The sequence below is a fragment of the Neoarius graeffei genome, chromosome 10 (genome assembly GCF_027579695.1).
Source record: "Neoarius graeffei isolate fNeoGra1 chromosome 10, fNeoGra1.pri, whole genome shotgun sequence".
In the NCBI taxonomy this organism is placed as follows: Eukaryota; Metazoa; Chordata; class Actinopteri; order Siluriformes; family Ariidae; genus Neoarius; species Neoarius graeffei.
Genome location: NC_083578.1, coordinates 59,237,478 through 59,257,859, shown reverse-complemented (window position 1 = coordinate 59,257,859; position 20,382 = coordinate 59,237,478). Strand labels below are relative to the sequence as shown.

At 42.4% G+C, this 20,382-nt stretch overlaps 1 protein-coding gene across 7 annotated transcripts in view; it reads right to left on the bottom strand.

Moving 5' to 3' along the window:
• The window catches only part of dnmt3ba (DNA (cytosine-5-)-methyltransferase 3 beta, duplicate a), a 73,128-nt gene that overhangs the window by 7,748 nt on the left and 44,998 nt on the right, over positions 1 to 20,382 (bottom strand). For 4 of the 7 annotated variants that reach the window (XM_060931962.1, XM_060931961.1, XM_060931960.1 and 1 more), the window contains 7 exons: positions 14,583 to 14,651; positions 14,255 to 14,319; positions 13,906 to 14,037; positions 12,130 to 12,210; positions 9,567 to 9,716; positions 1,755 to 1,862; positions 1,546 to 1,678 (listed from right to left, as the gene is read on the bottom strand). In XM_060931962.1, the coding sequence (XP_060787945.1) occupies positions 1,546 to 1,678; positions 1,755 to 1,862; positions 9,567 to 9,716; positions 12,130 to 12,210; positions 13,906 to 14,037; positions 14,255 to 14,319; positions 14,583 to 14,651 (738 nt within the window). The remainder of the gene's footprint in view (positions 1 to 1,545; positions 1,679 to 1,754; positions 1,863 to 9,566; positions 9,717 to 12,129; positions 12,211 to 13,905; positions 14,038 to 14,254; positions 14,320 to 14,582; positions 14,652 to 20,382) is intronic. The other 3 variants (XM_060931965.1, XM_060931963.1, XM_060931966.1) reach the window with 3 other exon arrangements.

The window sequence follows — 20,382 nt, the reverse complement described above, 5'->3', positions numbered from 1 at the left end:
CAAGTCATTAATTAGAGCAGGGCTATTCAACTCAAATTTGAAGCACAGTCCAGTTTCACAAAATTCCCTGCTTATAACACTCTTATGCCGCTTTTCCACTACAAACGCGGCTGAGTCGGGCTGAGCCGTGCCGTGCTGAGTCGAGCTGAGCGGGGCTGTTGGAGTTGCATTTCGACTACAACCGTGCTGAACCGTGCTGGCTGGAAGTGGGTGGACACATTGGGTGGAGTTAGCGAAAGTGGGTGGACGTCACGTGATGTCGTTAAGCAGCGCAAACAGTGACATCAGTGAGCTTTTAAGCGGTAGTCTCACGACCCGAATAGTAAACAATAAACATGGAGGACATGGAGTCGTTAGTGTTGCTGGTCTTGGTGCTGTGGCTTGTTGTCACCGACAACGCCAACAGATACTGGCAAGAGCGTATAGATGAGGCGAGGCGCATAAGGCTTCATAATTCTCGTAATTCTTCTCCTTCCGGGTTTACGGTGTTTATAGATCCCAGCGTGCTCGCGGGGCGTGTGTGGGCATGTGAGGACACTCCTCCTCACCAATCAGTGCACAGGGGAGTGTCTGCTCACGCCCCCAGCCTCACTCGGCACGGTTTGGCTCACTTCAGCCCTACTCCAAAACCGTGCAAGTTTTAGGGGCTAAGCAGGGCTGAAGCGAGCTGAGTCGTGCTGTTTTTTGGTAGTCGAAACGCGAGCCGTGTCGGGCTGAAGTGAGCTGAAGTGAGCTGAAGCGAGCTGAAAAAGGGTAGTGGAAAAGGGCCATTAGTGAAGCCATGGCCTAATGGTTAGAGAAGCAGCTTTGGGACCAAAAGGTTGCCGGTTCAATTCCTTGGACCAGCAGGAATGGCTGAAGTGCCCTTGAGCAAGACACCTAACACCCCCACCTGCTTCTCAGGTCTGTTGTATGTCGCTCTGGATAAAAGTGTCTGCTAAATGCCTGTAATGTAATGGATAAGGAACTAACATAACTGAACTGACACCACTTATCTTCTAATGCTTAACCGTTAATAGCTATAAATATAACAATTTAAGATGGTTATGTTTTGTTTAGTAGTGGTGCTTCAAATTCCTATGTGTTCCACACATTTATTTTGAATTTGATGCAGGGAGAATACAAGTGTGCTTCTTTCTCCATTCATCGTTAAAAGTTCTATTTTCATCATCAACCATTTGTAAAACAAGTTATCATGCCTTTTCCCTTCTGAACTAACAGCCCTGTTACTAGTCTCTGGTCTGATGAGCTGCCTTCAGCGAAATACTTAAATCCATCTGATTGTATAATATGCAACAGATGATCTGTTACAGAAACTGTGCTAGTTCATGTCCAGAGTCACTGAATTATTGCCAGTTTTTTCATATCTTGATCGGCTCTGCTACAACATTTTTTTAAAGCGTTCGCTTCAGTTCACTGATAAACTTAGCTGGGTCCACCAGGTGATGATCACTGGATTAGAGTTTAAAGTGCATTTTCTGAATGCTGTTCTATAGAGCTCATAAAGTGTGAAGATTAAGGACAAAAACACAGAGTTTTTTTTACCATAAGTGTCTAGAGGTGCAAATCCTTCAGGGCCTGTGGGTTGAAAACCCCCAACAGCCCAGTCCAGCATCTCCTTTATCTCCGACTTGTTCCCAGAGGATGCAAAGGTCTTTGAGCAACGCTCACCTGCCAACTAGACACAAAGGGTACAAGCACACTTTAACACACTCTAAGATTTAATACGAAGTGTGACATTTATTCTGTTTTACCTCAAGAACTTGGTAAATGGCGTCTTTGTAAGCGGGCAGACTGGCATATGAGTTGTTGCAGAAGCACTTTGCAAATGTGGCGAAAGGCAAGAGCCTCTCTGTGCAAATCTGCAGAGATAAAGAAAGAGTCAGTGCTGACTATACTTGGTCCTAGAGGAGGAAAGGCAGAAAAGGTTCTCCTGGTAAAAGAGCAATCCTGGGTTTCAGGACTGTTTTAGCACATCATAATAACACCTTTTCTTCACACCTCTGAAATACATATCGCTGTAACATCTGCACCTGCTTGCACTCAAGATTCCACTTCCCAGAATTCAAATATGGCCGCCACAGACTACAACACCCATCCTGTACCTAACTGCTCACAGTTTCCAGAATTCTAATCTCACACATGCCTGAACTCAATCACTTCTCAGTCACACAGCCACAGTATTTAAGGGCATTCAGTGTACTCACTCACGACAAAGTACGGTATACACTCAGTTCCTTGTGTTTGACTTTACCAAGCCTTCTATTACTGTTCTGCAGAATCGGCTTTGACTTTGTTTTGTATTTTGGACTTTGGCTTTTGATACTGTCTCTGACATCCTGTTTGCTCCTTGCCTGACCATTGCCTGCTTTTTGATTCTGCTTTCTGCCTCAGGATTTGGATTTGTCTGCCAGTTGCCTGAATAAACTCTTTCAGCTTTTACATCCATCTGTTGCCAGCATACCCGATAATCACCGACAGTACCAGTCAAAAGTTTGGACACACCTACTCATGCACAGGTTTTTGGGGTATTTTGACTATTTTCTACATTGTAGAACAATACTGAAGACATCAAAACTATGAAATAACATATCGATCATATATACAGGATATTACATGGTCATTGGAAGATATGAAGTTTATCTTCGAGTAGTGAATGCATGTTTCATTAGTGAGCGAAGCGAATGAGTGACATATATTTTTCAGCACAAGAAGATAAACTTAAATATCTTCAAGCCAATGTGTGATTTTCTTTTTATTATAAAGACACATTCACAAGCAAAAAGTATGCAAATTTATCAAAACAATTAATCAATATCCTCACAAGTGAAATACTGAAAAATGTCACTTGGTGTAGTTCATAGGAAAAAATACGAGTGGCGTATTTCCCAGTAAAACACTCACAATGTGGGAAATAAGGAATTTTAAGCAAACTGTCACAGGACAAACAAGTCTGAAATATTGTCTGTCTGTCCAAATTTCAGCCTGTCCGAATGACGGGCCAAAGGCCCAGAACAATGCGGCGGGGGGTCAGGGGCCTGCCTTAGGGTCCCGGAAGCTGAAGGGCTTTAGATGCCTTCTCAGCTATTTCCAGGCACATTTTTGTGATCTTCAAAGTCCAAATTACACTAAACATTAGTTGCTCATTACACTACAAATCAGGGCTTTGAACCAGAATTTTTTTCCTATTGGTTCGTTCCGAACAGAAACGGAATTTTAACGTTTCCGGTTTTGGGTTCCACCATTAAATAGACATTCCCGAACCGGTTAGAACAAAAAAATTTCGTTCCCGGAACGGTTAATTACGTTCCCTGTCAGCTGTTTAACAAATGGCTATAAAATTATGTCTCTGTCTCATCCAGCTTAAGCCAAATGTAGGTTAAATTCTATTACAACCTTCATTAAATAAGACAAGAAATAATTCAAAACAATTATTATTTCAAATGTTGGCGATTTGGATTCTCAGTATGTCTTCCCATCTACACAAACAGAAAAAGTGCCAAAAATGAAAGATAATTCGTTTAGTGTTTTACCAAAGGCTAGTCAGGCCCTATAGAGGGCTACCGCATGACGTCACCGCGCCGCGAGATTTTGTTAGGCGCCATATTGGAAGGCCAAGTACACATCTATGCAAGTACATACATACATAAAACAAACTACACCTGAAATGTAGCCAGGGCCGGTTCTGCCCTAATCTGGACCCGGGTGCAACATCGCGCACCCCCCCCCCAAAAAAAAACAGTCTAAATCAGGACAACCATCACATAACTATAAACATTTTATATAAACTATTTTAAATAAATGGACTATAATAAATAAGCCTGCAGGCAGCCACGGCGGGCTGCCTTAAAAAGTAACCATTTGTCCTACCTTAAAACTCGTTTTGCATTTTCTGCCTCCTTTTTTGTATTTTCGACCCTCCATTTATTTTCTTTCCTTTTCTGAAAACCCGATTTGTGTCCAGACATTTTGTTCTGCTACCAACGAACTAACTCGTCAGGTCTCGTCTCTCGAGCCCGCGATGATTCCCGTGGGAAGGGCAACAACTGATACATTTTTACAAACAGCCAATAGGGAGGTTGCAACGTTCAGGCTCTTCTTTGCTCAGACACTCAGTAATGGAGACGTGATAGTAGTCCACCTTCCCGCTCTCTCCATTCAGTCAGCGAACGTCACACAGGAAGTGAACCCCAGCGGGTCATAGAAACTTGCGCAGGAGAAGAATGACTTTTATTTGTAGGCTACAGAAACTTCTGGTTTCGTTTCTGTTCCATGTGAAATAGAAAAAGTTCCCGGTTTTCGTTTTCGTTCCTTGAACCGGTTCAAAGCCCTGCTACAAATTGAATATAATTTACAAGAAAATGTCAGAAGAGTCAAGAAAAACATGCTTCAAGTTATACCCAAGAAAACAGTAATACACACAGGTCTATAAACTTTGGCGGGGCTAGGACCATCGGTGACCAAGTTATGAATTGTTAAAGTCGGGCCAGCGGGGGCCCCTGTTTCACAGGCCATGTTCCGACAATGTATTCACCCAGTGTAACATTTGTAAGAAAATTAGAAGTAGATTAGACCCATATCTTTAGAATTTTTCATGGGCCATCCAGTTTGATGCTTTTGAAATACAGATGGACACATTCGAATTATTTTTAATCAGCCATCTGGTCCGATGCTTTTGAAATACAAACAGACAAATGCAAAAATTACTGGTAAATGTCTGCAAGTCTGGCCTCATTTCCCACGCTGCACTCATGCCCATATAATCTACAGAGGATATTACACAGTGGCGCAAAGATCTGAAGTTTAACTTCGAGTGGTGAACATATTCACGAGTGAGTGAAGTGAATGAGTGAAAATATTTTCAACACAAGATAAACTTCATATCTTTGTGGCACTGTGTAATATCCTCTATTACACTGTGTAATTTTCTTTATATTATATGGATGTCAGGACGCGGTAGGAGGCGGATGTAAGTGCAGAAGTGATGTTTATTTACAGTGGTGACAAACACAAACGGGCAAACAGTCCAAATCGGCAGGCAAACTCGTTAATGTGAAGACTAGCAAAAGGTTGGGCGAGGCACAAACCAGATATCACAGGCAGTGAGAAAACAGGAACGAGGAACAGGCACAGGAATCAGAAAACCAGGAAATCAGATACAGGAAATAAGGCTCGGTAATGCGTACTGTCGTAGCGTAATACTTCGCACTGAGCATGCGTCTAAATAGTCTTTATACAGGTGCACATATTGCTCCTTAATCATGGGCAGGTGTGCGTCGTTAACAGCGTGTGTGCGAGAGTCTGCTCAACACGCACGCAGCCCAGGGTGCGCCTGAGAGTTCCTCAGGTGCACGCACCAAAGCGTGCAAGACTGACAGTGGACACATCCACCAAAAAAACCCACAAAAAAACCTGCAAGTTAATCAAAAGAATTTAAATTTTGAACGGGTTTGCCATTTTGACAACACACGTCAAGTCAGCGGGAAAACACTGGCAGTGACGTCATCAGAGTGAAATATTGGAAATAATTATGCACACAGGACAATTTTTCGATGGAATTAAAATGTGTATTATATTCCCTTCTAGCGGTTTTCATTCATTTGGTTTGATAGCATGCAATATTTTTAGCATATCGCTTATCCGACATGTATTATGTCACTCTACCTCATGGAAAATGAGTGTGCAATATGGCTTACAATATTGCATGGTTGTCAAGACAACATAACGTCACACGTCAGAGCTGATGTGACTATTCAGTGAGAAAGTTTTCTGCTGCGCATGTGCAGAAGCATTTCTTTGTTCGCCGGGAAAGATATAGACGTGCTGAACACCCAAAAGGCTACCAAAACTTCATTAGATTTTCTTCACACATATTTACAAAGGAAAAACATACCAATGGACATTGAAAAGCTGGAAAAGAGAGTGTGTATATCAGTTGCAAACCGTTACTATTAGAGCTGGGACTTCAGCTCAGCCAAAACTTACAGACACACCAAAAAAAAAAGCAGCAGGGCAAAGGATTTTGCAAGGGATTAGTGGCAGGCTGATAGACTACTCAACGCCAACCAATATTATTTAAATATGTCACTCAGATCCGTGATGTATTTCGTATGAAAAATGCGAGTTTTTCAACAGGTCATTAAACCTGTTGAAAAGGAACAAACTACAAACATGGACCTTGAACTACAGTTTCCATGAAACACAGTGCCCTCTGTCTCCAGACTATAGAGGTTTTTCACCCACGTGACCAAGTCATGTGATGCTGCCATTTTGGAGGTCATGGCTCGAATCAGTTTGAATGCGAGGAAGGCGACAAACGAAAAACATAAAAGAAAAAGGAGCGAGATGCAGAAAACACCTTCACTATCCAGCGACGTAGGGCATTTACAGGGCGAGCAGAGGGAGAGGTATTTGCAAAAATTGAGGTTAGCAGGCTTAGAGAACGACGTTTACCTGCTTCCACCAGGATTGTTCACTGACGTACGGAAGTACACGAAGCCCTCGTCTTTACCTGACTTCGGCCCACATGATCTGTATACCTATGTCGTTAAAAACCCATCGCCATACACAGGTATTGATCTGAAAGCGTATAAGAGTTTGGATGCCTACAAATATTTTGTGTCAGGCTGGGTAACATGCCTACATCAGCGGGTCGTCCCTGGAGCCGGTGGTCGCCATCTTATTACAGCTAAGGTTTGTTCACATTTTCATTTATTTTCGGTCCTGAGGATAAACAAAATGTTATTAAATGTCATTGAAATGACTTCTTAGTCTGTTGAGACATGGCCCGTTATAAATTTGCTGTTACCAGGCAATGACCAAGAACTGTATTATTAGGGTCGGTGTAGTTGTAGCAGTGTACTAGCAGCTAGCTGTTAGCACTAGCTAATGTCAACAACATAGTAGCTGGTATGTTACTGTAGCAATGTTTACGTTCAGTCATTTGGATGACTGATAAAACCTTTCAGTCTCAAGTTTTTCCTTTACTGTATTTACTAGTTTATGGAGCTAGCGCGCTAGCTCAGGCAGGCTGGGAGCTAGCGCGCTCGCTCCCAGCCTGCCCGAGCGCACTAGCTCAGTAAACTAGTAAATACAGTAAAGGAAAAACTTGAGACTGAAAGGTTTTATCAGTCATCCAAATGACTGAACGTAAACATTGCTACAGTAACATACCAGCTACTATGTTGTTGACATTAGCTAGCTTGACCTTCAAAATGGCGGACACCGGGGCGTCATGTGACCCTGTGACGTCAGGTGAAAAACCTCTATTGAAACTCAACTGTCTCTCATTTCTTTAATCACCTGTCCCTCTATTTAAGCTCCCCAAACAAACACACCAGTGCGAAGTATTGTTCTTCTTGCTCAGTTCATACCAAGCCTTGTTTCTTTCTGACTACTTCTCGTATTTCTGACCCTTTGCTATTTCTCTCATGTTTTCGATCTTTGCTTTCTCTTTCCTACGTTGTTCGCCGATTGCCCGACCTTTGCTAGTTTACCAACTCTGATTCTAGTCTCTCGTCTCGGCTTTGTTGTCAGTCTGTATCCCGCTCTCCTCTGTGCAAACATCTGTAAGTGCCTGCATTCTAACAGCAGAGATTCATACTGGTTAGCTAACTAGCTTGCTTTTCTGCTAACTAGCAAGCAAGGTAAGGTTACATCAGCTGTCATGTGTACATGGAGTAAGCGGCTACATAAAACCCTATTTCAACAGGCTGAATGTTACAACCCCGATTCCAAAAAAGTTGGGACAAAGTACAAATTGTAAATAAAAACGGAATGCAATGATGTGGAAGTTTCAAAATTCCATATTTTATTCAGAATAGAACATAGATGACATATCAAATGTTAAAACTGAGAAAATGTATCATTTAAAGAGAAAAATTAGGTGATTTTAAATTTCATGACAACAACACATCTCAAAAAAGTTGAGACAAGGCCATGTTTACCACTGTGAGACATCCCCTTTTCTCTTTACAACAGTCTGTAAACATCTGGGGACTGAGGAGACAAATTGCTCAAGTTTAGGGATAGGAATGTTAACCCATTCTTGTCTAATGTAGGATTCTAGTTGCTCAACTGTCTTAGGTTTTTTTTTGTCTTATCTTCCGTTTTATGATGCGCCAAATGTTTTCTATGGGTGAAAGATCTGGACTGCAGGCTGGCCAGTTCAGTACCCGGACCCTTCTTCTACACAGCCATGATGCTGTAATTGATGCAGTATGTGGTTTGGCATTGTCATGTTGGAAAATGCAAGGTCTTCCCTGAAAGAGACGTCATCTGGATGGGAGCATATGTTGCTCTAGAACCTGGATATACCTTTCAGCATTGATGGTGTCTTTCCAGATGTGTAAGCTGCTCATTCCACATGCACTAATGCAACCCCATACCATCAGAGATGCAGGCTCCTGAACTGAGCGCTGATAACAACTTGGGTTGTCCTTCTCCTCTTTAGTCCGAATGACACGGCTTCCCTGATTTCCATAAAGAACTTCAAATTTTGATTCGTCTGACCACAGAACAGTTTTCCAGTTTGCCACAGTCCATTTTAAATGAGCCTTGGCCCAGAGAAGATGTCTGCACTTCTGGATCATGTTTAGATACGGCTTCTTCTTTGAACTATCGAGTTTTAGCTGGCAATGGCAGATGGCACAGTGAATTGTGTTCACAGATAATGTTCTCTGGAAATATTCCTGAGCCCATTTTGTGATTTCCAATACAGAAGCATGCCTGTATGTGATGCAGTGCTGTCTAAGGGCCCGAAGATCACGGGCACCCAGTATGGTTTTCCAGCCTTGACCCTTACGCACAGAGATTCTTCCAGATTCTCTGAATCTTTTGATGATATTATGCACTGTAGATGATGATGATGTGTTCAAACTCTTTGCAGTTTTACACTGTCGAACTCCTTTCTGATATTGCTCCACTATTTGTCGGCGCAGAATTAGGGAGATTGGTGATCCTCTTCCCATCTTTGCTTCTGAGAGCCGCTGCCACTCCAAGATGCTCTTTTTATACCCAGTCATGTTAATGACCTATTGCCAATTGACCTAATGAGTTGCAATTTGGTCCTCCAGCTGTTCCTTTTTTGTATCTTTAACTTTTCCAGCCTCTTATTGCCCCTGTCCCAACTTTTTTGAGATGTGTTGCTGTCATGAAATTTCAAATGAGCCAATATTTGGCATGAAATTTCAAAATGTCTCACTTTCGACATTTGATATGTTGTCTATGTTCTATTGTGAATACAATATCAGTTTTTGAGATTTGTAAATTATTGCATTCCGGTTTTATTTATAATTTGTACTTTGTCCCAACTTTTTTGTTGTAGATTTAAAAAAAAAAAATTAATATATGATTTTATTGAATCAGTCAATATTACAATCATAAATGCTTTATTGGTACTGCGTTAGATTTTCTCCTGATGTCTATAGTCATGTTCAAATGCTTCCACAGGGTTCATTTAAGCTCCTCAAACACTCAGATTCCCTTAAGATAGCAGCAGGAACTGAAGATAAATGGTGAGTGAAGGAAAGACTGACTTTCATTAGAATGCAGGGCAACATCCTTACCTCTGAGTACATGCCATCTCCAAACCATTCCACACGTCTCAAACCTTGGGGAGACGTCTTTGTCTTCCACACCACCACAAGACCAGGCCACCATGAGAAACCCTTCACTTTCCCCCACACCAGCTCTCCAACGCCAAAACCCCTCCCATCCTGCAACGAGGAGACACGGAGTTTAGTGAATACATCAATATCATCGGCATTTTCTTAATGGACATCTGATCTAGAAACGTTATTCTTAATATATCCTACTGAAACACACACAGTGAAAACACAAGCACACTGTGCAAAAGTCTTAGGCATATGTAAAGAAATGCTGTAGACCAAAAATGGCTTAAAAATAATGAAATGAAATGTTCAACATTAAAACATACTTTAAACAGCAGTAAGCCATAATAAATGAAACAAAGTCAATATCTGGTGTAAGACGACCCTTTGCTTAAAAAAAAAAAGTAGGCTCAGGTGCAATGAGTGCAGTTTGATAAGGAAATGAGCTGTAGGTTTTACTGAGCATCTTGCAGAACCAGCCATAGTTCTTCTGGACACTTTGTCACACTTGCTTCTTAATTTTGCAGCAAAACCCAGTAGCTTTCATTATGTTTTCTTTTTTTCATCTGAAAAGTGGTCTCTTATGTAATATGCTGCTCAGACACAAACTTTTTTTTCTGTAACATTTAATGTTGTGCTGGAAAACAAATGTTTGGAACTCTACAATGTTTTTGTACTGACTCGATAATGCAGAAGTCATAAAATAAAAATCTATACCAAAGTTTGTATGAAAAAAATATATAGGGTGTCTAAGACTCTTACACAATACTGTGCATATAAACCCCAGAACCTTCTTGCTGTGAGGCAACAGCATTAACCACTGCACCACTGTGCCTCCCATTACTATAAACAGCAGTAAACAGTAAAAAGTTAAATCAATATATGGTGTGACCATTGTTCCATAGTTTTCTCAGAAACTCAACTGGTTGATTATTTGAAACATGCTCACATTCTTCCTTTTTTGCAGGTAATTCTCAATAGTATATATATTTTTTTTTTCCAAAATGAATTTTATGTCTTGACACACTAATACTGAATCCACAAAACAATTAAGACAAATTTTATAAAATAATTTAGAGTACCCAAGACCTTTGCACAGGTTCTCTGGGTTAGAAAAAGAAAATCAAACAAACAAAAACCTTCCAAAACCATAGACATATAAACATAGACGCCGCCTTCTGCGTCATCCTCGCCGCCATATTGGATGTGGCAAAGTGGAGATTCTTCAACCATCTCTGGTATAGCGTCTAGACAGTAGCCGAGAATAAAGATGCCTCATTCATGTGCTGCGTTTAACTGTACCAACAGGTTTACCGTCCAAACGAGATCACATGGGATTACCTTTCACAAGTGAGACTAGAAAAATACTTTTCATTGTATTTGGTCATTATAATGTAATTTTACGAACAGATTTTTCTGACTTTGTGGCTAATATGAAGTCTCGCGCATAATAGCCGCTCAGTGAAACCTGTCTCCAAACAACGAAGTATTTCCTTCGTAACTACGCTGATTGTTGTTAGTTGCTTAGCTAACTTTTCACATACTATGTAGGTTTCCCAAAAATAAAGACATGAAAAAGCAGTGGGAGACAGCTGTGAGACGGGAAGGGTTTTCTGCTACTCCATCATCCATGCTCTGCAGTGAACACTTCAGAACGGAGGATTTTGACAGAACAGGCCAGACAGTCAGGATCAGAGAGGGAGCTGTTCCTTCAGTCTTCAGTTTCCCAGCTCATCTCCAACGGGTAGGTGTATAGTTATAAGCAGTGAGAATTAGATAATACAGTGCCACACTATGATGAACGTTTTTGAACGTATGATGAATGCTTTTAACCTTTCTGAATGTAAAGGAATCAGTGATGTGTTTTGTTTTGGTATGACACTAGAACCTGGCCGAACTCAGTTTGGCGGTCATTCAGCTCACTTTATTCAACGAGAGTAGGTCTGTGTGATGACTCAATAAATAAAACAGTAAATTTTAATTTTCATTCACTATTTCCAGTTTTTCCACTATTTCCATCATTTATCATATTCAGTCTTGTAGGTTGGTTATTGTGGCCTCAGGTTTTGGTAGCTTGCTACGGTATGCTGACCGATTAGCTTATCTGAGCTATCTATCGCGTATCTGTCGCTAGTTTGCAGTGGACAGGGTATTTCGCACACTATTTATAACCATCACATTAAAAGTTATACGTGTTGTTTTGATGCCTGTTTGTTTCCCAAATATATACGTGTGTGTCTTAATGGGTGAATAAAAGGCATCGAGTTAAATATTATTGTAGAAAGGGGCTTTATGAAGTTCAGTCCATTTACTTGCATTGGTTTACGGGGAAGATTCGCCACATCCAATATGGCAGACACTCTGACGTATCCCAGCAACGGGCCACCAGCTCAATGCGGCGTCTATGTTTATATGTCTATGTCCAAAACAACCAATCTGAGGTCAGGAGCCAATCAGTGACTCAGAAATAATTCCCCTAGCATTTCTACAAACACCAATCGAATAATGCGAAAATTACCTGGTACACTTGAGCTCTCTTTCCACGCTTAGGACTTGGTGTAGTGACGCTTGATCCAGTCTGGCTTCCATCGCTTTTCGTCTGGAACCAAGAGAGAACTGATTTTTGTAGAGAACAAAAGTGACGATGGAGACTCAGCATACAATATGTATGAAAAAAGAATGCACAAGCCATAAAGAGACATCATGCTAACCTTACCATGCATATTTCCTTTTAGACACGCCAAGAAAACTGGAGTGGGTAGATCCTTATAAACCACATGCTTGTGTGTTATTCAGAATGATATATATACATTGAAGAAGCACGTAAGCAGAAACAGAAAGGATGAAACAAAGAAAAAAAATGAGCTGCAAGAAGGATAGAAACCGAGGTGCTGGTGCTTTAAAATAGAGGGTGAATCATAAGAGACATGTGTCCAAAGCCAAAGTTGCATCTAGCTGATAAGACAGCAGCAAGAATGACAGAATTCATTCGAAACCAGTCCAATGGGCCAGTTAATCAGCAGGCCAATTAAAGGTGCACTGGTCAATACTGTTATTGTTCTTAATGTTAGAAATATCTGGGGAAATGATTAAACATAATTGTTAACACAATCTGACCAACTCAAGAGACAAGAACAGCTGAAAATATGCAGGTCTGTGTTGGACATCCATCCTATCAGTCATGTTGTAGCATTTTCCTTCAAACGCCCTTCACTCCACGATCATCTGCTCAGAAATGCAAATATGGTGGAATACAGTGCTAAATGGCCAGTGTCTCCAGATACTGTTGTTGTGGGGTAAAAACAAAACAAAACGAAACAAAAATCTTCTACAACAAAGTATAATGAACCCCTAAGGAAGTCAGACATAAATAAATCTTGGCGCAGCTTTTCCATGATGGAGAAATCCTACTAACGCTGAATACTGAAGTAGCTACATTTTTCCTAGATAGGGATTCAGATTAGAAATGATACAAACTGGTAAAATATTTGGCTCAACAACCACAGCAATAAATTGCTGTGCCAGTATTTCCTATGTTTATAAATAACCTTGTAATAAATGGCCAGGTCATAAGAAATTAACAGTGATGGTAAACTGGTTAGCCAAAGTGTTTAATAAAGGATGATCGGCAAAGAAGTTGCCCTTGACCTGGGTCAGGTGGAGGCACAAAGGATCCAATGAGTAGGCCTTTACTGAAATATGTTGGTCAGATAGATTCTTGGGGCGGTATGGTGGTGTAGTGGTTAGTGCTGTTGCCTCACAGCAAGAAGGTCCGGGTTCAAGCCCCGTGGCCGGTGAGGGCCTTTCTGTGCGGAGTTTGCATGTTCTCCCCGTGTCCGTGTGGGTTTCCTCTGGGTGCTCTGGTTTCCCCCACAGTCCAAAGACATGCAGGTTAGGTTAACTGGTGACTCTAAATTGACCGTAGGTGTGAATGTGAGTGTGAATGGTTGTCTGTGTCTATGTGTCAGCCCTGTGATGACCTGGCGACTTGTCCAGGGTGTACCCCGCCTTTCGCCCGTAGTCAGCTGGGATAGGCTCCAGCTTGCCTGCGACCCTGTAGAACAGGATAAAGCGGCTAGAGATAATGAGATGAAATAGATTCTTGGAGGTGAGGCACTGTGTACATGTGCATAAATGGGAGGTGTGGTGGTCAAGAAGAACACAAATCCAATGTTTATGTTGAGCTGCTTGTAACTACAAGATCCCAAACTCTACCAATGCACCTTTAACCAAAGTTGCTGTCACACTCATGACACAGCAGAGAATCCTGCCTCCAGTTTGGGCAGGTACATACCGCCTCTTCGCGCTCGTCCAATTGGAGGCTCTGTGGTTTGGCCCAGGTGCCTGACCCAGCCTGAAAGATAGTGCGTGCCTGCGGCTTCTGTCGCAAACTGCTTTCCCAACCGTAACTCCCCCTAATGGAGTCCTGAGGGATAACAAACAAACATACACACCCTCACTCAGGCCACGCACCTCCAGCAGAAGCACCAGAGGCTGTATTATACCCAAAGTAAGATAAGAAAAGAAAGGTGCTAATAGGAAAGACAGAAAGAAGGGTTAATAGTGTTTTATGGAAATTAGTGTGGGTAGCTGTAGAGATCTGAATTTTATATTTGATCTAAAAACAACAAAAGAGTAATTACCTCCTTTGTCCAGACTATATCATCTTCAGTAAAGACTTGGTCCCCATCTTTGTTTATTTCCACTGCTGCAGGAAAGGAATTTGAGATACACAAATTCAAGCCACCTACTCTGAACATCTATACTGCTCAATATCTATTCATCTATGACAGCAATAAGAGAATACTTTCTTGAGACAGACCACTGATTGTCATTGCATTTGAACAGATCGAATATCTGATCAGTACAGACGAGAAACACCTCGTAAGATAGAGTAGAAAATAAGGTGCTTTGCCATGAAGAGTACATGTTCTGACTGTAAAGCACTTATTTACTGTGTCCTGCTCACACCTGTCTTATTGGTTATCTTCTGCAGTCGCACCGTGCATGGCTTCACTGAGATTGAAAGGTCACTCATCTCTGGAAAACAGCATATTGTTTCCATCAATCCAACTGACTTCTATGAGCAAGATAGCTGGCTCTGATTGGAAGTATTAACTCTATACTGGTATACCATACAAATCAAGATTTTAAGTACCTGTCGGCACTTTGTTTTAGGGTGTATTCACATTAGGCGATCCATACTGTGCCTGAGCATTTTTGACCGCCAAAGTCCATTTTGTTTGACTAGTGTGCTCGCTGTGTGGCATGTTCGGGCAGGGTTCAGCTGGCCTGCTTGGAAGGGGTGGGCTTGGGCGCAGTTCAGTTGGACTCGGGCACAGTTCAGTTGGACTCGGGCACAGTACAAATCAGTGTTATTGCTAACCATGCCCAAGCACGGAACTCAAAATACTACGACGTGCACTTTTCAATCCATTCAAGAATATGTGGATTAATTACAGATCTGACTGATGAACGTGAAATGCAGTCAGCAAGTAAAGCTGTAAATTCGTCTCTCAGTATCAGCTGCCTCCATAAACATCTTCTTATGAGTGCGGCACTATTTACTAAAAACTGCTGCATTGCATAATTGATAAATCTGTACGGCATGTGAGAGGGCCTTGTGTCACCGTGCCCAAAACAACTCCAAATAAGCCACAATGTAAAAACAGCCTTCATCGTTCTATGTGAGAGCACTTTTCTCCAAAAAAAGTTTCATTGTGATGACCTAAGCATACTCAGGCCCAGAACAATGTGAGCGCAGGCCAGTGAGGGAGTGGGGACAATTGTGCTTGGGCACGGTCCAAGGCATAATGTGAGTACGCCCTTCGTGGTTGCAGAAGCACAGCAGCTACTGTACCTGAAGTTGCAAGAGAGCTAAGCTTTCACATCAATGACACTGCTAATATGAATATACCTAATGCAAATGAAATGCAAAGCGAATGCAAAAACATATCTGCACCAAAGTCTTGTAGCCTCTGAATGACTGACTTCTTGGTTGAACACATCCTTGAAAACTATAACTCCAGCGTAATAGGTGTAAATATCTTAACAGAAATCTGAGAATGGCAGAGATTTGCAAGCTTTCAATTACTTTGTGTCATTTGATCCTTAAAGGTCATAGGCAATGGTCGGAGGTGAAACGTAGAATATCAACTTTATTGTCTAGAACAGGGATGGGCAACTGGCGGCCCGCTTCCTTACTCAGTGCGGCCCGTAGATCATTTATTAATTATCAGGGAAAAAAAATTAACTGCTGCCTTTTTTTTTAACACTGTTGACCGATAGAGGGCGCTTCCTATGCAAACAATATCGGGGCCCTGGGCCTTACCCCCTTCAGCGAGGAAGAGAGACAAGAGAGCCATGGCTACTAGCAGTGCAAAAAAAAGAAAACTCGATCAAGAAAACCATACCTTTCAGTCAAGATGGGAAGCAGATTATCTCTTCATAGAATTCAAAGGCAAACCCATGTGTCTGGTTTGCTTACAAACCATAGCAGTCATGAAAGATTTCAACTTTAAGTCGCCACTACAACACCTTGCACAAAGTTAAATATGAGAAGTACACTGGAGCTGCAAGGGCCGCTGTTGTAGCCGACCTCAAATCAAAAGTAAAACAACAACAGCAACTTTTCACCAGAGCCACAACTACACAGGAATCAGCACTCAAAGCCTCTTATGCTGTTTCACTTGAGCTTGCCAAAGCAAAGAAGCCATTGTCAGATGTGGAAATTTGTCAAAGTGTGCACCGTGGAAATGGCCAAAGCTTTTGATGACGATAAGATGGTTAAACACTTTGATACGGTCTCTTTGTCCTGACGCACAGTGACGCGCAGAACTTTTGACATTCATGATCATGTCGAGGGCGGCACGGTGGTGTAGTGGTTAGCGCTGTCGCCTCACAGCAAGAAGGTCCTGGGTTCGAGCCCCGGGGCCGGCGAGGGCCTTTCTGTGTGGAGTTTGCATGTTCTCCCCGTGTCCGCGTGGGTTTCCTCCGGGTGCTCCGGTTTCCCCCACAGTCCAAAGACATGCAGGTTAGGTTAACTGGTGACTCTAAATTGACCGTAGGTGTGAATGTGAGTGTGAATGGTTGTCTGTGTCTATGTGTCAGCCCTGTGATGACCTGGCGACTTGTCCAGGGTGTACCCCGCCTTTCGCCTGTAGTCAGCTGGGATAGGCTCCAGCTTGCCTGCGACCCTGTAGAAGGATAAAGCGGCTAGAGATAATGAGATGAGATGATCATGTCGAAATTAAGCTGAGAAAAGTCATGCATGACTGCAAGTACTTCTCCTTGGCTTTGGATGAGAGTACAGATGTGATGGATGTTAGCCAGCTACTGATTTTTACGAGAACTATTGACAGTTCATTTGAAGTGCACAAGGAGCTATTAAAATTGTTTTTTCTGCATGATACGACTAAGGGCACCGATATATTCAACGGCGCTGACAGTGTTGCAAGTGGATTTGGGGGCGTTGACAAGCTGTCAACTGTTGTTACGGATGGCGCACCCGCGATGCAGGGAAGACACGGAGGTTTCGCAGGGCTCCTCCGACAGAGCGGGGTAAACTGCCCTATACTGCACTGTATCATACATAAGGTGAGTAGCCTCGTATTAACTGTGAGATGTAGACCTGAGTTTGACATGGCAGGACAAAAATATTTTTTTAACGTGCCATGCATTTTATCTCTCCAGGAAGCCCTCTGCGCGAAGACACTGAACTTTAGCCACGTTATGGATTTAGTGACCAAAGTAACAAATCTCATCAGAGGGGGGGGAACAGGTCCCTTTGTCACAGGAGGTTCATTGCCTTTTTGGATGAAGTGGACGCCGCGTATGGGGATTTACAAATGCACACTGAGATCAGATGGATGAGTCGAGGGAAGTGTCTGGAGCGTTTTTTTGCGCTGCGCTCTGAACTACCAGTGTTCTTGGAGAACAGTATTAGTGGTGATACAAGCACCTACTGCAGAAAACTCAGACACACAGTTTATTTGCGGCATGGCCTTTCTGACAGACATCACCTCGCATCTCAAACACCTTAACACACACTTGCAGGGGAGAGACCAAACTGTTTGCGATCTGTATGCACACACAACCGCATTCCAGCGTAAACTCAACCTGTTCATAGAAGGATTTTCTTCCCATCGTCCAAATTTGGCACACTTTCCCGCTTGTGAGGAGATGCGAAAAGATAACCCCAGGTGCGAGAAACTACTTCAGAAGTATCGGGCCGACATCGTTAAACTGCTCCTGCAATTTTTCGATCGTTTCCAAGATTTTCATGTGATGAAACCACGAATTGCGCTATTCACGGACCCCGTCTCTGCTGCTGTCAGCGAGCAACCATCAGAACTGCAGCTCGAACTCTGCGAGTTGCAGTCAGATCCGTATTTTCAAACAAAGCGCAACGAGAGGGGAATTTCATTTTGGAGACTGCTACCAGAGGCACGTTTTCCACTCCTCAGAGATTTTGCTCCGTCAATGGTCAGCATGTTTGGGAGCACTTACATTTGTGAGAGCAGCTTTTCAACAATGAAGCACATTAAGTCAAAAGAGAGGAACAGACTCACGGATGATGCTCTTTTTCATTTGATGCGGATTGGATGCACAAAGATTGACATTGACATCCAGTCTATTGTGCGCCAGCAGGCAAAACCACAAGTATCTCATTAAGTTGCACTTAATGTTTGGCCGCTGTTTTTTTAGTTTTGTGCCTCGTTGAATGTGAGCCCTGTGCACTTTGTTTCTTTTAAAACAAACTTGTGTTTGTCGTTTAACAAGACGAGCATTATGTTAAAAATGCATTTCAGTGTGGAAAATATTAAATAATGTATGTTGGTTCAATAAACATACAGACATAAGAATATACAAATATTTTGTTCTTATTTAAAATTCTTTTGTAACTTCTCTCATATCTGATTAGTTGAAGTGCGCGGTCATGTGGCCCTCTGATGGTGGTGATGATAAATTGTGGTCCTCTTTATCATGCAAGTTGCCCATCCCTGGTCTAGAAGAACGACCCAAAAAGCGAATTCAATCTTCCTAGTGTCTAATTTGCACCCTAAAATTTAATAAAATGGTTAAAATATACTGTTTTGCCCAATTTCTGAAGGTTTGTTTACATCTCACTTATGCGCACTTTCACCGCCAGGGGACAGTCATCGTGACGTCATTCAAGCCAAACAGACTGGGAGCAGTTCTGCGTTTACCTGCGAACCAAGCACACATGTACGGACTTTGGTTGTGAAAGGCTGTGTAAAATGTCTGAAAGAGATAGCGATTTTGAAGTAGGAACTCTCCAAATTGAATATCGAGAGGTGAAACCATATATGTATGAACCTATGGCCATTGTGAAGCAATCTGTGAATGTGGCTCACTGGTTTGACCATGCAGCCTCGGAATCAGACAGCGACTCGACCGACTCTGATCGCGGTGACCCTGGACCTCAACAAGACTCGCGCCCAAACGATTTATCCTGGTAATTATGATAAATTCCTACTTTCGTCGTAATACTAAATAAGAGCCCTTTTGAAGAATAATTAAACCGCCCTCCCTAGTGGATATAGGTAACGATTACTTGACAGTGCGCCGGTAGGCCACATTAGCCTGCCATCCACGGCATTATACTATTTATAGCCTACTCTAAGCGAGGAAATATCCCTTTGTCTCATTTCCACAATGATTGTACAGGATCCCTCAGGAATCTTGAATTGCCAATTACAAGCAAAAGTAAAAATGTTTACCTCCAATCTTCTCCTTTTTGCTTGAGCGTTGCTGGTCCGTTTCTTCTTTGACTGCTTTATTTTGTTTCACCCGCACAATCCACTCTCTCCGCCTTGTCTCCTCTTCCGGAAAAAAAACAACCCTCTGGCTTCACGCGCACAATCCACTCTCTCTGCCTCGTCTCCTCTTTCGGAAAAAGCCAACCCTCTCGCTCAACCTCTTCTCCTTTTTCAGAAAAAGCCAACCCATTCTCTCCGCCTTTTCTCCTCTTCCAGAAAAAGCCAATCCACTCTCTCTGCCTCTTCTCCTCTCTTGGAAAAAGGTAAAAACTTCTTCCTGAACCGGTCCCGTTGTTACAGTTCACTGCACAACAATAAGGCATGGTTTTTCTTTGGAAATTCCTGAACGCACGTCTGCACTCAAGCCGAACGACAACGCAAGTAAATGGAAGTGGACTCAACTCAAGCGGTTTGTGTCACAGTCTGGTCCAGTCCATCCATGCTTTAGATTGTGGGACTTCCACGCCAGCTCCAGGACAAGAATTCAGTCCTGCCTTGCTGAAGGCCATTTCCTGAAGCGGCACTCCCACACCTGCTACTACTCTTCTCCCATCAGCCAGGGCTTTTTAAGAACTGTTTGGAGCTACTCCATTTGCTAGACTGTCTCTTGTAGACTTTCCTCGCCTCACTACAGCTCATTGGTATTGTGTCTTCTTGATTCCCCCTGCCTGAAATTTTCCTTGTTTTTTTGTCAAGTTTTTCTGTCCAGTTTTTTGTCCCTGTTTTCGCCTGCCCGTTCTTTTGGATTGTGTCTTTTGCTACCTCTGCCTGGATTTCCCTTGTCCCTGTGTTCATCAGTTTTTGTGAAGATTTCTCTGCCCTGTTTTTTGTCCCTGATCGTGTCTACCTGCTCCTCTGTGTTTTTGACCTCCTGGCCTGTTTTTTGACAACCGATTTTTGCCTGAGCCCTACTGTACCTTTTGCCTTTCTGCCATCTACTTCATTAAAGAAGTTTTCTCTTTACACTGCCTGTTTTCTGAGTCTGCTCT